General features: G+C 42.6%; 1 protein-coding gene across 5 annotated transcripts in view; it reads left to right on the forward strand.

The window, feature by feature from the left end:
* The window catches only part of LOC144511333 (F-actin-uncapping protein LRRC16A-like), a 380,857-nt gene that overhangs the window by 261,692 nt on the left and 100,426 nt on the right, over nt 1–18,739 (forward strand). For all 5 annotated transcript variants that reach the window (XM_078241629.1, XM_078241637.1, XM_078241604.1 and 2 more), the window contains 3 exons: nt 952–1,050; nt 4,417–4,545; nt 6,781–6,912. In XM_078241629.1, coding sequence (XP_078097755.1) covers nt 952–1,050; nt 4,417–4,545; nt 6,781–6,912 — 360 coding nt within the window. The remainder of the gene's footprint in view (nt 1–951; nt 1,051–4,416; nt 4,546–6,780; nt 6,913–18,739) is intronic.

The following is an 18,739-nucleotide window of genomic DNA, read 5'->3' on the forward strand; positions in this document are numbered from 1 at the left end:
TAGAGGAGGTGGTGGAAGCAGGCACATTAACAACATTTAAGAGGCATCTGCATGGGTAGATGAATACGGAGGGAATAGAGGCATACGGGCCGAGTAAGGGCAGAAGGGATTTTTAGTTTAGTTAGGGCATCATGATCGGCACAGGTTTGGAGGGCCAAAGGGCCTGTTCCTGTGCTGTACTTTCCTTTGTTCTTTGTTTTCATGAAGGCCTAATAATTGTGCTCCACTCTGAATCTTACATAATATAAATATATCGTTTGTGTACACATGTATATGATTAGTGTGTGTAGCATCGAAACTTTGATAATCATGACAACACTTCACTCTACTGAGATAAGATTTATGCGCTTGTATGCACTTCAAGCCTTAGCTGGAGTCTCAAAACATTCTTTAATAAGTCACTTGAAAAGCACAGGTTTACTTTTCCCCCTCCTGTTGACGAGGACAGAATGAGTTCCTTAGATTTGACCTAACCCTGACCAATAGTATATCTCTAAATTGATCCTAATAGAAACTAGCAGGCTGGTTATATGGCAGTTGTATCTTGCGACTGAAATAGATATGGACTACTTGGTAAACAAATATTATAATTGATGTAGACCTGTTTCTGCTGACGCTGTACTTAGCATTTCTCTATTTAGTTCCTAAAGTGTCATTGAAGAGGAGCACCTTATTTTAGTAGCTCTGCTTCACAGAATTGCCTTATCCTTTGTATGTCCTTTTAGATGATAATGAATTGTTCTTGTGCTTTGATCCCCTGATTATATTGGCAGGATAGGTTGGTATTTGAACCGGTCATTTACTATTCCGATGCAGTTATTGAAGTTACAAGGGAATTGCATTTTTTTCTTCATCTCTCATTTTTTTTCCCCTGGAATATTTTGATGCTTCTGAACACAATAAGCAATGGTCTTTTTTTAATTATTGCCTTCAATTGTGCCTTCATTTTAGATTGAGAACTATCTGCTGCGAAACCATGAAACCAGGAAGTATCTGCAGGAACAGGCCTACAGGTTACAACAGGGCATTGTGACCAGCACTACACAGCAGGTGAGGAGGCAGCCACACATGACTGCAGCCAGTCAATAATTCAGATTCTGCAAGCACAATTGAAAATATTCCCTGCTCTTTTGTTGGATTGATGAACCCTTTTATCAGCTTGCTACAACTGCATTTCGGACTGTCAATCTACCTTAAAAGTACTGAAGAACATTTAATCCCAGTTATTTAGTTAAGAGCATGCATTCTAACAGCCTACTAAGGCCATGCACATTGTGCATGTCATTCATTTTATTCATTCATGTGTGCTCTGCCTGAAGCCAGGTTCTTGGTTTATTGTCTGCTGATGTTTCATCCTAAGCCATTTTCTTGGCTTGTTTATTTTTCCAGTACTGGTTAGCCACTGCCTTCCTAGCACAGGGGCAGGACAAGGAGGCAAATCCCAAGCCTGCCTTAGCCAGAATGGGAATCAAATCCGGCTCTTTTTGTGTTATTCCGAACTACATGTCAGCCATCTAACCAAATCGGCCCCTTTGCCTACTATTACCTGTTTATAATTGATGCACTAAAACAGAATTGGCTACCTCATATTTTCTTTTGCAACTGATATTTGAATTGTTCTTGTATCTCACTAATGGATGGTTTCTCTTTGACAAGTCAGTGGCTTAATGATAAAATGCAGAATTCAAGTTTGAAAATCAGAGTTTGCCATTTTAGTGGAACGTACACATATTGTTTTGTTGGATTACTGATGAAATTTTGTTCTATTATTCAATGTCAGTTTGGCAGCACAGTGGTTAGCACTGCTGCCTCACAGCACTAGGGATCCGGTTTGATTCCCGGTTTGGGTCATTGTCTGCACGTTCTCCCCATGTCTGCGTGGGTTTCCTTCGGGTGCTCCAGTTACCTCCCATAGCCCAAAAGACGTGCTGGTTAGGTGCATTGGCCATGCTAAATTCGCCCTCAGTGTACCCGAACAGGCACCGGAGTGTGGCGACTAGGGGATTTTCACAGTAACTTCACAGTGTTTGCAGTGTTAATGTAAGCCTACTTGTGACGCAAATAAACCTTAAACTAATTTTTATGACCAAGGTTCTTTGCAGGAGAAGTGATGGACACAGTGTAGGGAATAACAGAGAAGATGGTCAAAGCCATTTTGACGTATGTTTTAGTGAGGAGTGAAAGATTGATGAACCAGAACTTGAGACGCAATGTTTGAGTACAATGGCATGATTACCGAAGGCTATGCCATTAGGGTTAAAGGGCAGAGGCTACAAACTGACATATAAAGTTGGAAAAGATTACAGACATGGCTGAAGCCAATGATTGAGGAATATGAACGTGAGTTTGAGATTTTAGACACAGTGACACAAGGCCTCAGAGTTATGTACAAATTGATTTTTTTGTGTAGATTTGAACAGGCTGAGATAATTGGAAATAATGGAAATTTAAAAATGAAGCAACGAATGAAGATATGGGCAGTGAAACAGATGAGAACTGATATATAAACCAGAAGGTGCAGAGTTTAAACCTCAGTTTGTGATTGAACAGGACATCAAAGATTCCATATGTGAGTTAGTGGTTCAGGAGGAAGATGGGAGGGAGGAACCAGGAAGATGGTCAGAATTGGCATCTATAGCATGATGTTTCTGTCAGCGATTGAATAGGTTAGCATTAATTTTAATGAATTCGAGCAGCGAGATTTATTCAAACTTTGATGACCAATGGACAATCAGATGACGTGGTAATGATTGTGGAATTAACATTTTATGTGGCGAGCTAAAGTCCAGCTTTTTAATTGTTATGGCTTGAGCACTTTCCGTATGTCAATATTCCAGCATGCTCATATCATCGAGACCGTTGTGGTTAAGTCACCAAAAGCACATAATGTGACCGTACTTTGCTATGCCTCCTTGACCTCTCAAAATATACCACACCATCTCCACTATGGTCTACCTTCAAGGCACTGTTCTCTCATATAATTCCATTCCTACTTTTCATTAAAATCCTTTTATGGGATCCTGATATCGCTGGCGATTTTTTTGCCCATCCTTAATTGCCCTTGAGAAGGTGTTGGTGAGGCATCTTCTTGAACCACTTCAATCCAAGTGGTGTAGATACGGGTATAGAGGTGTTAGGAAGAGCATTCCTGGATTTTGATCCAGCGACAGTGAAGGATCAATATTACAGCTTCAAATCAGGATGCTCTGTGGCTTGGACGGGAAGTTGCAGGTGCTGTCCCAATGTTTTCAGAGGTCAAGGAAGGATAGCAAACTATGGTCAAGTTGGGCTCCATTGGTGACTTAACCATGATCGCCTCGATGACATGGACATGCTGGAATATTGAGATACTGAAGTGCCCAGGTTAAAAAGCTGGGCAGGTAGTTGAATGATACTGATGCATTTGAATATCTTAGAGACATAGTTTAGTTTAGACAAACGATCGTTTAGAAATTGGACAATAGAGAAACGATAGAGAAATTCAGGCTAGACTTGCTACAAATGGAATTTTGACCTGGGAATTGGGAGGGATGTGCTCGGAAAATAAATAGTATTTGTAGAAGAAATTGAGTGATGAGAGTTGATTGGGGTTCAGGTGGTCTGTGGGTGGTAGTGGTAGCAAGGAGTGATGGAAGAAATAACTGAAATCTTATTCTAAATTTAGTTTTTTTTTTAGTTTATTTATTCGTGTCACAAGTAAGCTGACATTAACACTGCAATGAAGTTACTGTGAAAATCTCCGAGTCGCATGTCTGTTTGGGTACACTGAGGAAGAATTTAGCATGGCTAATGCACCTAACCAGCACGTCTTTCGGATTGTGGGAGGAAACCAGAGCACTGGGAGGAAACCCAGGCAGACATGGGGAGAACGTGCAGATCTGCACAGACAGTGACCCAAGTCGGGAATCTAACCCGGGACCTTGGCACTTGAGGCAGCAGTGCTAACCACTGTGCCATAAAGGAGCACTATGATATTAATTTTATCTACGTATTCATTAACTAGTTGTAATGAAAGTGAACAGGCTGGCTGAATCTCAACATCATTATGTGAAAAAATACTTGCAGCATTTTCTTGTATTAGCTCAGCTGATATGGTGAATGGCATAATGATGTAAAACATGCTGTTCTCAGAAGCTATAATCCAAAGCATACAGACAGAATTTATGAACTGAACAAATCCAGATAGTATTTGTAAGAGAAATGGTTATTCAATTCAAGGACAGCTAGCTAGATAGCAAAGGCATAATAGACTACTTAGGTTTGCGTAATTTGATTATAAGGGACAAATAGTTCCAGACAATTCAAGAATCTGATAACTTGATCACAAACATGAAACTCTCGTGTAATTAGGCTCATGTCCGAGCTGTTCTAACTGTAATGTTTGCTTCAGGATGACATTACTGTTTCTGTCAACAGATGATCGACCGGATGTGTGTGAAGGTACAGGATCACCTGAACTCATTGAGGTATTCAGGTACAGATACAGTTCAAGAGGACGTGCGACTCGCTGAAAACTTTATGAAAGATGCCAAAAACTCCAAAACGGTGAGACATTTCATTGTCGGACAATTAAAGGATTTGTACAAGGGTTTATTTTATGCTGAAAGTTTCATGACGCATCTATTTATGATTCATCATTCACAGATAATCTGTGAATAATCTGTGCACAGGCAATGTTTGGGGCAAACACCATGTTGGACTGAGCGCACACAACATTGTCAAATGTGGAGCTTGTCTTTTTCATGGACCTTTGGTGCAACTAGAGCTGTGAATCTTAAGGACATCTTGCAATGAGACATTTACAAGTCAGCTGCCTAAGTGAGATGAGCTAGATGTAATGTATCCATTACATCAGCTGCAGGGATATCAACAATGTCAACACCATCATCAAGATTTTGATTGTTCCTTCAATGCTAAATTTACTTCAACACCTGAAAACCAAACTAATGCGATCAAAATTGCAGCCTTGTTTTTAATCCTGAACCCATTTTGTCTTACTGCTACATTCTGCTTACTCTTTTGCTGGTTGTTACTTTCCATCTGTGTATTTCTTTGGCTGCTCAGTGCTTGTTCCATGACATTTTTTAACTTTTCATCTCAATAAATGAAGCATTTAGAAGGGAATTTTAAATGTGAATTGTTTCTATTATCACAACTAAAATTGTAGGGCCTATTGCCTCAAGAAAATCTTCGCTGCCCCTCTACATTTCCAATTAGCACAGTCCGTGCACAGTTTTGGTTTCCTCGTGGTGTAGACTGATGTGTGTTACTGATGCCCTTTTCTTTGTTGTTCAGCATTACAGGCAGGGCCACTGTTTTACCAAGAGTAAGTAAGTCAAGTGCCATTTTGGTGCATTTAGGTTTCCTAAAGTATTTTGGGGATCATTTTCCAAAATTTTGTCTGTTTATATTTAAGTCCTGATTATATCAAATTTTTTTTCTTATTGTGTAGAATTACAGAATAAATCTTTTACCGTTGTGTTTGGCGTCATATTCTGTACATGTTACCATGGCAAATGTAAGTCATTAGTTCACATAATTAGTGGTCTTAATTATGTGAACTAAGGCCTGAGCCCCATTGCTTCCAACACTGGGAGGTGGTGGTATAATGGTACTGTGACTAGACTAGTAATGCGGAGACCCAGGGCAATATCCAGGGTTCAAATACCAGCATGATGGTGAAATTTGAATTCAATAAAAAGATCTGGACTTAAAAAGTCTAAAGATGACTATAAAACCATTGTCGATTTTTGTAAAAACCCATCTGGTTCATTAATGTCCTGGACTAGAGTCTCTTTCGTTTATAGTGCAGCTTCTAAAATCTTAATGCGAACGTTCAACAGACAGCAACAGTCCCCTAAAATTTTCTGTCACTAATAATGAACAACACCAAGCATTCAATGACCATTTTGTTGTCTGTCAGGAGAGTTCAGACTGACAAAAAAGCAAACGTTTGATGCAAGCTTCCAGTTCAGGGTGAGAGCAGTCAACAATATATTAGAAAAAGACGTGAGGGAAGGTGCCTATATTTTCTCAGCTAAATCTACCATTGTTACCAAACATTCCTTTCTCCCTCATCTGCTTTCCTAGTTACCCTGTATATACTATTCCCATCAACTACTCCGTGTGGGAGCGAATTCCACCTACCACTTTTTGGGTAAAGACATTTTTTCTGAGTTCCCTATTGGATTTCTTGGAGGCTATCTTATATTGATGGCTTCTAGTTATGTTCTTCCCACAAGAGCAAACATTTGCTATGCAGCCACTCTACTGAAATCTTTGCATGATTTTAAAGAGCTATAGTCAGTCACCCCTGAGTCTTTTTTCAAGAGAAAGGGACCCAGTCTGTCCTCTTTTATGAACCTGCGCATTTATGATATCATCCTTGTAAATGTTCTCTGCATTCTCTCCAATGTCTCTGTATCCGTTTTATAATATGGTGGCCAGAAGTGCACATAGTACCCAAGTATGGCCTAATTAAGTTTCTTACAGGCTTAGCAAACTTTCTGGTTATTCCCTGGCATATGTCTCAGCTGGTCATATGTGAAGCCTCACTCAAGAAGCTGCTATTCCAGTGTAAGGCTTGATTTGGCTGACATTATGGATTTAATCTAGGACGTGCAGATATGCATTTCTCAACTGCTCTTGGATAAACCAGCCAAACTATTGAGGAATCAGCTACATTTGCCATTCTACTGTAGTTTTGTTAAAAGTGGGGGATAAAGAAATGTTTAATTCAGATACCATTTCTTTTCATAATGAACTACATTTTGCCTTTAGCTATTGCCAAGTCTTTACCACCTGCGAGGAGCTTCTTGGGCAGCAGGAATCAGTAGTTCATCAAACCCCATTCAGGAAAAATTGGAATCCATGGCTGGAGAGGTCACTCGGGTCGTAGATGAACAGCTCAAGGTATCCGATGTGCTATTGGATTTTTAATCAGCTAGATGTTATAATCCTGTGTATTTATGGATGTGTCTCTCACTGCTAGTGTTCTGTTCATGTTATGCTGTGCAGTGTGATTCATGAGAATGCAATCTTCATTCTCTAATCTGGATTTATGTTCGTCCAAGTTATGCATTCAGCTGCAAGTAATTACAAGCCTGGCGCATTTATTGTTATGTAAGATGCAGGAATTTCAGTCAACATGGTGCTGCTTTTTATGCAAAGCAGCTATTCAATGGAACTACAACATGCAACATTAGGGTAAAATGTAAGTAAATTGCTTGAATTTAAAATGATTGAACGTTTGTTTTCACCATTGTTTAAAGATGACACTGGAGTTCCTGCTGTGTCTCTGTGCCTTAGGTGTTATGGAATCTCAATCATTTTGGCCATCGATGGTGACTGAAGATGTGTGGTATTTGTCTTTTATTGAAATAGGAATGACATCCAGGACAGTCAAATAATAGAATGCAGTTCATCAGCATGGACTAAATCTTGCTGATGTTCACTGTGCTGCTAAATAATGTGAATAGCAAGTAGTTTCTCTTGACAAAAGATTCAGCTTGTATTGGTTGTTGTTTAAAGTTTTTCATCCAGTAACTGGAGACTGCCATATTCAGGAAAATTTTGAATGGGCCAATTTTCTCCCCCAGTTCTTGCAATACTTGATGTGATTTTAGAAAGATTTACTCCAAGCTAAAATTTGAGCTTAAAAGCAAAATACTGCGGATGCTGGAATCTGAAACAAAAATAGAAAATGCTGGAAAATCTCAGTAGGGTCTGACAGCATCTACGGAGAGAGAATAAAGCCTTCGTTTCGGGTCTGGATGATCCTTCGTAAGAGCTCTGACGAAGGTCATCCAGGCTTGAAACGTTGGCTCTATTCTCTCGCCACAGATGCTGTCAGACCTGCTAAGATTTTCCAGCATTTTCTGTGAAAATTTGAGCTTTTTTTCAATGACCCTTATTTGATGTCAAACCACCCACAGTTAATATAAACCCAGTAACACACACTTCACTTATCTCAATATATTTTATCTGCATGAAATATCAAAATGTGGTTTCTGACAGAATATCTGTCAGAACATTTGTTTCCTTAACACAAATCGGGATAATATTCAGTCTTGTAACTTTTTATCTTAAAGATTCCTTACAACATTTTCATATTAAATTATTTAGAATCTCTCCTCCCTGTGAAAATTTCTGCAGCTGAGATATCTACAAGATATCAACACTGTTTTTAAAAGAGAACATGAAACAAATAACACACTGTTTCTTACGCCCCTAAAATAAAATTGGTTAATGTATTCTAAATGTACTTGTTCAGCAAATCGGAGATCAGTCACTGTATGAACTCTCATCCCTCAGTGTACTCTCATTTTCCATGCAGTTCTGGGAGGCTCAGCTCTCTCTGCAGTCCTGACATCAGCATATATGGGCCATTTTGACTTTCATCTGGTTATAAAAAACTGATCTTTTCATCTGAAAGAGGTTAGACAATGCAGAGAAAGTTCTGATGTACATGTTAAAATGTTAATTATCATAAATTAGTTAGGAAGATTGAGGTTTCTTTTGACAAGTCCATTTTTTTTCCAAGATGGCACCGGAGCGAGACAACATCTTGCAAGCGGTGCCCAGCACACCTTCCAATTCTATCTTTTACTCAGTCTATGCTTCTAAAACTTCATTCTAACTCTTTTAAACTCTCTCTTTCTCTGCACCCTACCTATGGCTGTAACACTACATTCTGCACCCTCTCATTTCCTTCTCTATGAACAGTATGCTTTGTCTGTACAGCGCGCAAGAAACAATACTTTTCACTGTATGCTAATACATGTGACAATAATAAATCAAACCAAATTAGTTTGTTTTCCCAAGTTTCCTCCTGGGCAGTCTCTTGGGGGCGAGGATGCACACTAAAAGTGATTCTCAGATGACCGAGGAGTCCAATGCGTGACCTACAGTCTCTGTCACAGGTGGGGCAGACGGTGGTTGGAGGAGTGGGTGGGTGGGGTGACCAGGTTACCACGCACTCCTTTCGCTGTTGAAGCTTGGCTTCAGCTTGCTGTTGTTGATGAGGTGTTCAGCTCCTTCACAGATTCTTTTTCTTCACTTCTTCGGACAGTCTCGGGCCAGGAATTCCCAGGTGTCGGTGCGGATATTGCACTTTTTCAAAGAGGCGTTGAGGGTATCCTTGAAATGTTTCTACTGCCCGCCTGGGGCTCACTTGCTGTGTCGAAGCAGTGAGTAGAGCACTTGTTTAGGGAGTCTCGTGTCAGGCATGCGGGCAACGTGGCCCCACCCAGCGGAGCTCATCAAGTGTACACAATGCTCGGGGTGTTGCCCTGAGTGAGAACATTGACATTGGTGTGTCTATTCTCCAATGAATTAGCAGGATCTTGCGGAGACTGCACTGGTACTTTTCCGGGGTTTTGAGGTACCTGCTGCATATAGTCCATGTACTGAGCTATACAGGAGGGTGGGTATCACTACACCTGTGTAGGCCATGAGCTTGGTTCTGGGTCTGAGGTCCTGGGCTTCAAACACTCTCTTCAACAGGTGAGTGAAGCCTCACTAACACACTGAAGACAGTGTTGAACCTCTTCATCAATGTCTGCCCTTGTTGACAGTAGGGTCCCAAGGTATGGAAAGTAGTCCTTAGTGTACAAGGACTTGTCATGAATTTTGATAACTGGGGGGGGCAGTGCTGTGTGGCAGGGACAGGTTGGTAGAGGAACTTCATCTTATGGATGTTTTAGTGTTCTCTTGTTCACCTTGAAAAAAGTGTTGACAGTGGCTTGGAGCTCAGCCTCCGAGTGTGCACCTGCATACTGTAGTTCAATGTCAAAGGATGGGCCAACCTTGATTCTGGCCTTCAGGCAGCAGAGTTTGAACAGATTACCATTTGTTCTGCAGTTTAGATCCATTCTAGCAGGGAGCTTGCTGAAGGTGAGATGGAACATTTCCAAAATGACGCTGGTAATCTAGTGATGGGAGACAAGGAAATAGCTGAGGAACTTAATAAGTACTTTGCATCAGTCTTCACAGTAGAAGACATGAGTAATATCCCAACAATTCAGGAAAGTCAGGGGGCAGAGTTGAATATGGTTGCCATCACAAAGGAGAAAGTGCTAGAGAAACTAAAAGGTCTGAAAATTGATAAATCTCCGGGCCCAGATGGGCTACATCCTAGAGTTCTAAAGGAGATAGCTGAAGAAATAGTGGAGGCGTTAGTTATGATCTTTCAAAAGTCACTGGAGTCAGGGAAAGTCCCAGAGGATTGGAAAATCGCTGTTGTAACCCCACTGTTCAAGAAGGGAACAAGAAAAAAGATGGAAAATTATAGGCCAATTAGCCTAACCTCAGTTGTTGGCAAAATTCTAGAATCCATCGTTAAGGATGAGATTTCTAAATTCTTGGAAGTGCAGGGTCGGATTAAGACAAGTCAGCATGGATTTAGTAAGGGGAGGTCGTGCCTGACAAACCTGTTAGAGTTCTTTGAAGAGATAACAAATAGGTTAGACCAAGGAGAGCCAATGGATGTTATCTATCTTGACTTCCAAAAGGCCTTTGACAAGGTGCCTCACGGGAGACTGCTGAGTAAAATAAGGGCCCATGGTATTCGAGGCAAGGTACTAACATGGATTGACGATTGGCTGTCAGACAGAAGGCAGAGAGTTGGGATAAAAGGTTCTTTCTCAGAATGGCAACCGGTGACAAGTGGTGTCCCGCAGGGTTCAGTGTTGGGGCCACAGCTGTTCTCTTTATATATTAACGATCTAGATGACGGGACTGGGAGCATTCTGGCCAAGTTTGCCGATGATACAAAGATAGGTGGAGGGGCAGGTAGTATTGAGGAGGTGGGGAGGCTGCAGAAAGATTTAGACAGTTTAGGAGAGTGGTCCAAGAAGTGGCTGATGAAATTCAACGTGGGCAAGTGCGAGGTCGTACACTTTGGAAAAAAGAATAGAGGCATGGACTATTTTCTAAACGGTGACAAAGTTCATAATGCTAAAGTGCAAAGGGACTTGGGAGTCCTAGTCCAGGATTCTCTAAAGGTAAACTTGCAGGTTGAGTCCGTAATTAAGAAAGCAAATGTAATGTTGTCATTTATCTCAAGAGGCTTGGAATACAAAAGCAGGGATGTACTTCTGAGGCTTTATAAAGCACTGGTTAGGCCCCATTTGGAGTACTGTGAGCAATTTTGGGCCCCACACCTCAGGAAGGACATACTGGCACTGGAGCGGGTCCAGCGGAGATTCACACGGATGATCCCAGGAATGGTAGGCCTGACATACGATGAACGTCTGAGGATCGTGGGATTATATTCATTGGGGTTTAGGAGGTTGAGGGGAGATCTGATAGAAACTTACAAGATAATGAACGGCTTAGATAGGATGGACGTAGGGAAGTTGTTTCCATTAACAGGGGAGACTAGGACGCGGGGGCACAGCCTTAGAATAAAAGGGAGTCACTTTAGAACAGAGATGAGGAGAAATTTCTTCAGCCAGAGAGTGGTGGGTCTGTGGAATTCATTGCCACAGAGGGCTGTGGAGGCCGAGACGTTGAGCGTCTTCAAGACAGAAATTGATAAATTCTTGATTTCTCGAGGAATTAAGGGCTATGGGGAGAGAGCGGGTAAATGGAGTTGAAATCAACCATGATTGAATGGTGGAGTGGACTCGATGGGCCGAATGGCCTTACTTCCGCTCCTATGTCTTATGGTCTTATGGTCTTAAAGGAAGATCAAGAAGTCTCGATGCGATGACACAGCCTTACTTAACCCCAGTCTGAAAGCGAATTGGGTCTCTGGGGAATTTGTTGTTTAGGATCACGGCTTGCATGACATCGTGGAGCAGGCAGAGAATGGTGACAAACGTTTGAGAGCAGCTGAAATGGAGGAGGATGCTCCTTAACCCCTCACAGTTGACAGTGTTGAAAGCTGTTGTGAGGTCAAAGAAGGCCACGCACAAGCGTGCTGTTCCCTGAATTCCTCTTGTAGTTGCCATGCAGTGAAGATCATGTCCATTGTGCCCCTTAGTGGGCAGAATCTGCATTGCAATTCTGGGAAGAGCTCTTCAGGCACAGAGAGAAGATGATTAAGAAGAGTTCTTGTGATGACCAACAGCAGGGAAATTCCTCTGTAATTTCTGCAGTCGGATTTGACACCTTTTTTGAAGATGGTCACGATCATGGCATCTCTGAGATCTCCTGCCATGTTCTCCTCCTCCCAGGTAAGGGAAATGAGGTAATGTATTCACACCAATAGTGCTTCTCTGCCATGTTTAAGTGTCTTGGTGGGGATTCCAACTGTTCCTGATGCCTTGTTATTCTTTAGCTGTCAGATGGTCTTTTCTACCTCATGCCGGATTGGGGTTGAGCTGAGTTGGTGGCGGCTATCATGCTGCAGAATAGAGTCAAGGACACTCACGTTGAAGTCTTTGTGAAGGAAGACTTCGATGTCCCACTTCCAGCGGGCACTGACTGCCTCTCAGTCCTTGATGAGCTCCTCTCTGTTCTTGGCCAGCAGTGGGGTGCTGGGTGCTTGGGCCTGGGTGGTCATAACTGTGCTAAAGAAACCTCGTGTATCATTGTTGTTGGCTAGCTGCTGGATCTCCTGCACTTTCTCCACCCACTACCTGTTCTTTAGGTCACTGGTGTTTTGCTGGAGCTCAACTTTGAGTTGTTTGTGGAGCTGCTTTTGTGCTGTCGGTTGGGTTGCTGTTTCAGGTTCAGAAAAGTCTTGCACTTGTGGCTGATCAGCTCCTGCATCTTCTGGTGGTTCTCATAAAATGGAGATGCCGGAGTTGGACTGGGGTAAACACAGTAAGAGTTTTAACAACACCAGGCTTAACCTGGTGTTGTTAAAACTCTTACTCGGTTCTCATAAAACCAGCCTTGGGTTTTCCTGGTCTTTCCTGGTGCTGATTATGCTTCTTCACTTGGTTACCACTATTATGTTGCCCTATGTGGTATAATTTTCAGTTCCTGGGGCCTCCATTGAGCGACATTCAAATGCCATGAGTATTTGATTAATATTTTTTCTGTGGGATGTAAAGATTGAAATGAAATTTCTGCAGTTTTAGTACTTGTATGAAGTGAGATGGATGTTCCTGTTTTATGTGAGTATAATCATAATCAGTAGTTGTTGCAACTTGAAAAGTTAGTTGGAAATGATAAATCTGATTAATTTAAGGCCCTTGTGGCCTCTCCACTTTCAGCCTAATCCACGAATAATCCCTTGGCATTTATCATCATCTGATTTGGTACAAGAATCTTCAGCATTGAGGAAACTTTTATCTTAATGTAAAAATGAGAATTGTGCTATTTATTGTTTAGGGTTGTGTAAGTTTCAGTAATGAAGACGGCACGGACTATATAGAGCGAAAGGCACTGAGTGTGAATAGCAGAGTGTGACATAAGATGACATCTTCTTGGGCATTGAACAGTTAATAAAATGGTTCCAGTGTTGCAACCAAGAGGTAGAGAATTCCCTGCCTGCTTCCCTGTCAATCACTGGTTATTTCAGGCAGTGAACTGTTTCAAAAGACGTGTGCTGACTGGAAGATTCTCCTGAGAGGCAGAGAGAGATATCTGTGGAGCATCGTGCCATGGAGGCAGTCATCACAAGAACTCAAACATTGTAGGCTCATCAATATGCATCTCAGGATTTCTTTGTGTATATGTTCAAACATATCAAGCAATATCAAACTGACTGGCTGGGTTAAGCAAATGTGAAAAAGCTGAAGGCAACTGGATCAACTGCCTTTGGATGTGAAATATTTGCATTAAATAATTATAGAAATTTAAATGGCTACAGTTTACTTAATTGATTGTAATTGGTGTAATCTTCATCTCGAAGAATTCTTGAGATTAATAAATGACGCATTAGCAATTTGAAAAATATGCTGGTCAGTTTGTCATAAATAGATAGGAAAATTGTTCCTTTGACAAAAATTCAGATAGTATTAGTATATTCAAAGAGCAAAAGTACTAGAGCCCACTCAGTGTCTGTTGCTGCATTAAAGTAGCAAATTCCATTTACCCTGAGTAGTTGAAAGTGAGAAGGCAAGTTCACCCAAAGGGTTTGAGGATGTAGTCTTGAGTTTACTGGGTTTTTCGTGGAACTATTTAGTTGTTCTCCTGCTGACCCAGAAAGTTTATCCTGTGGGTAACTGAGCACACTGTGATTTTGATGCTTCTGCCGCTCCCCTTTATGGTGATCACCTGTAGGTCTCAGTTGCTGCTGCTGGTCATCTTGCTCCTCCTCTGCAGTCATACTAACGCAGCCTAAGGAACACCCAAACTTATATGAGTCCCAGTTTCTTCTCATCACAAGTACCCTCAACAGAAATGTTATCAGCGTTGGTTTATTGCTGTATTACAGTAAGAAGTCTCACAGCTCCAGTTTAAAGTCCAACAGGTTTATTTGGTATCACGAGCTTTCGGAGCGCCGCTCCTTCATCAGGTGAGTGGAGAGTTGGGTTCACAAACAGGGCATATATCGACAAAGACTCAATTGCAAGATAATGGCTGGAATGCGTGTCTTTACAGGTAATCAAGTCTTTACAGGTACAGACAATGCGAGTGGAGAAAGGTTTAATCACAGGTTAAAAAGGTGTGAATTGCCTCAAGCCAGGACAGTTAGCAGGATTTTGCAAGCCCAGGCCAAATGGTGGGGGTTACACGTAGTGTGACATGAACCCAAGATTCCGGTTGAGACTGTCCTCATGCGTGCGGAACTTGGCTATCAGTTTCTACTCGGTGATTCTATGTTGTTGTGTGTCTTGAAGGTCAACTTGGAGAACGCTTACCCAAAGATCAGAGGCTGAATGCCCTTGACTGCTGAAGTGTTCCCTGTCTGGAAGGGAACACTCCTGCCTGGTGATTGTCGAGCGGTGTCCGCTCATCCGTTGTCGTAGCGTCTGCATAGTCTTGCCAATGTACCGTGCCTTGGGACATCCTTTCCTGCAACCTTGGCCGAGTCGCATGAGTATGTACTCGTACCTGGTGGATGGTGTTCTCCAGGTGTTCTCCACCAGGTACACAGTCAGGGAACACTTCGGCTTGCAAAATCCTACTAACTGCCCTGGCTTGAGACAATTCACACCTTTTTAACCAGTGATTAAACCTCTCTCCACTCACATTGTCTGTACCTGTAAAGACTTGATTACCTGTAAAGGCACGCATTCCAACCATTATCTTGCAATTGAGTCTTTGTCTATGTATGCCCTGTTTGTGAACCCAACTCTCCACTCATCTGATGAAGAAGCAGTGTTCTGAAAACTCGTGATACCAAATAAACCTGTTGGACTTTAATCTGGTGTTGAGAGTTCTTACTGTGCAAACCCCAGTCCAATACCGGCATCTCCACATTATTGCTGTATTAGACTGACTTTTAACGATTTGTCGTTATACTCTCACCTTGGTGCCAGTGACTAATTTCAGGAAGGCCACAAAACTGGTAGCTGTGCTGCTAAGATCAAATGCTGGTTAAAGCATAGTTGGAATTGAGTGATGCACATCTTTAATTTGCTAACTTGCCTGTCTGGAAGCAGTTATGCATAACCAGCCAAATTAAACCAAGATGTTGGCCCAATGGAGATGTCTCCTGGATTCATTGCATTTGCAGCCACTTAAGCAGCACTCCTGCCAGGCATGCACGTGCACACGAGCACACACACACACAAATACACGCGCACACATACACACGTGTGCGCTCATACACACATGCACACAATGATTAGCACTGCTGCCTCACAGCGCCAGGAACCCAGGTTCAATTCCCAGCTTGGGTCACTGTGGAGTTTGCATATTCTCCCTGTGTCTACATGTGTTTCCTCTGGGTACTACGGTTTCCTCCCACAGTCCAAAGATGTGTGGGTTAGGTGCATTGGGCACGCTAAAATTGCCCTTAGTGTCCTGGAATGTGTATATTAGAGAGATTAGTGGGGTAAATATGTCTGATTACGGGGATAGGGCCTGGGTGGGATTGTTGTCGGTGCAGACTCAATGGGCCGAATGGCCTCCTCCTGCACTGTAGGGTTTCTATGATTCTATGATATGGGTAGCTGAAGCACAGATGTCCGGGAAACCCAACTTTACATCAGTTTCTCAGTTTAGAGATATTTTAGGTGCCTCTTAATCCATTTTAATTGATCCATTACACATATTTTTATCTCCTTTGTTTTATTAGGGCTATTTACAACTCTCTTGAATCTAATCTGAGTAAAAGTGTGTCCTTTTGCAGTCGATAGGGCCACGGCATCAAGTGGTGCCACTGTACTCTCTGACTTGTTAGGTTTTGTAACTACACTTCAGCCCATTTGTCCAGAAACTGTGGTTTTACAATCATTTCTATTTTGCTATTGCATTTGTTTTTTTCCAAAAATATATTTTATTCATGACATTTGTAAAAGTATGTTACAGAACTTTCTGAAGTTCAATTAAATTGAACTTGTCTCCATGTAGCATGTTCCACTCTGAGGTGCCTTAATATGATTTCAATAGTCCGGATATTTACATTCCATGTCAGGGATACATCCATGGGGTTCTAGACAGTTTCTAACCCCTCAGTGCACTGTGGCTGAAAGGCAATAAACAGCAACCTTTTCCCATTATGCCTCTGCAGCGACTGTCCCAACTTCTAGGGCGTCCCTCAGCACATTGGTTTGGGAAGAACAAAGAGATCCTTATCCTTTCATGGAGTTAGTGGTCCTCCAGTCACATTTGATGTTTGCATTCCTGGGAATAGGCCATACAGGACAGAGTCCTGCGTCACAGAGAACAACTCGGGATGGACCTCAAAATTCTGTACTTGACTGAATCATTTTCCCTTCTGTGAAATCTTGTGTTGAGCTGCTTCCATCTCCCTCCCCACACCACCCCCCCCCCCCCCACCACCACCCCATGCCACAACAAAGCAAATGCAGTAGCCAGATTAAAATTTATACTACATAGTCTGCCACAATTGGATGGTTTAGAATGTTCCCAGTAGAATTGTATTGCAGCATAATCCATTCTGACTCAAATAAATGGCAAATGCAAGTGAATATCACAATTGGAACAATCTGCTAACCATAATTTTGTTGAATCTTGTTGATTATGGTCACTTAAAATGATCCACGTTGCACTTATCAAGGAGTTTTGACAGTGTATTTGATTTAGATTTCATGTGACTATTAATTTAGAGACGAGTCAGATTGCTGAGCCTAACATATTTTGGCGTTCGGATTTAGGATTTATCCATCAATTCCTTCCAAACCCCTTCCCCACGCACATACAATTCAAACAGGTCTTAATAAGAAAGTATGAAGTATGTGTGCAGTCACATTGAGCTGCTAAGATTTTGGACTTCCAGGGCCCTATTTTACTATCTTGATTCTAAGTGCTGGGCGGACTTGAAATTGGGAGTGTTTCAGATCCAACTTTTAGACCCATTCATAGAAATCATAGAAACCCTACAGTGCAGAAACAGGCACCCCCATACACACTCTGCCTGCAAAAATATCAGCGATTCCGAATCGCGCTGCACAAGCCTGTGGGTGGGGCTTAACACGCCCGAAATCCTGCAGCTCCGATCGGCACCTCCAACTGCGCATGCGCAGAAAAAAAAGATAGAATGCTGCTCCCCTGCCGTATCCCTCCCGGGCTGGACAATGCCTCCCCCTGGCCCCCACAGACATTGCCCAACCCCCCCAACATTACTGACCCCTTATCCTCCCATCCCCTGCCACCCAGACCAATCGTGGGCCCTGCCCCTTTCCCCCCACTGACCTCAGACAGAGTGGCAGTGGACCCCCTCTTCCCCCTCACTGATCACAGGCAGATTGGCAGCGGACTCTCCCCCTCCCCCCTTCAACCCCCTCCCCTCAAGCAGAGAGCGGTCGGATGCCAGGCACCTACCTGCTCCCTAACTGGAGCGCCTGAATCAGACTTTTGTGGAGCATGTCTGTTTTGCACCGATTCTGGATGAGCGAATGAGGTGGTAAAGGGGGAAGTGCTGGGAAGGTTGGGCGTGCAGCCCATTAAGTCAATTTAAATGCATGCAAATTTGGCCCCGATCAGGGCCATTTTCGGGCCTTGGTAAAGGGGGAACCTGCACGCATCGTGCTACTCGCCTCGCACCCGACTTTACCAAGTTTGCGCGCCCAAAAACGGGCACAGTGCGAGAGTAAAATCAGGCCCCAGAGTCCAGGAGTTAGAACCATAGAAAATTACAGCTCAGAAACAGGCCTTTTGGCCCTTCTTGTCTGTGCCGAACCATTTTATGCCTAGTCCCACTGACCTGCACTTGGACCATATCCCTCCACACCCCTCTCATCCATGAACCCGTCCAAGTTTTTCTTAAATGTTAAAAGTGACCCCGCATTTACCACTTTATCCGGCAGCTCATTCCACACTCCCACCACTCTCTGCGTGAAGAAGCCCCCCCCTAATATTCCCTTTAAACTTTTCTCCTTTCACCCTTAACCCATGCCCTCTGGTTTTTTTCTCCTCTAGCCTCAGCGGAAAAAGCCTGCTTGCATTCACTCTATCTATACCCATCAAAATCTTATACACCTCTATCAAATCTCCCCTCAATCTTCTACGCTCCAGGGAATGAAGTCCCAACCTATTCAATCTCTCTCTGTAACTCAGCTTCTCAAGTCCCGGCAACATCCTTGTGAACCTTCTCTGCACTCTTTCAACCTTATTTACATCCTTCCTGTAACTAGGTGACCAAAACTGTACACAATACTCCAAATTCGGCCTCACCAATGCCTTATATAACCTTACCATAACACTCCAACTT

The sequence above is a fragment of the Mustelus asterias genome, chromosome 2 (assembly GCF_964213995.1).
Source record: "Mustelus asterias chromosome 2, sMusAst1.hap1.1, whole genome shotgun sequence".
Classification (NCBI taxonomy): Eukaryota; Metazoa; Chordata; class Chondrichthyes; order Carcharhiniformes; family Triakidae; genus Mustelus; species Mustelus asterias.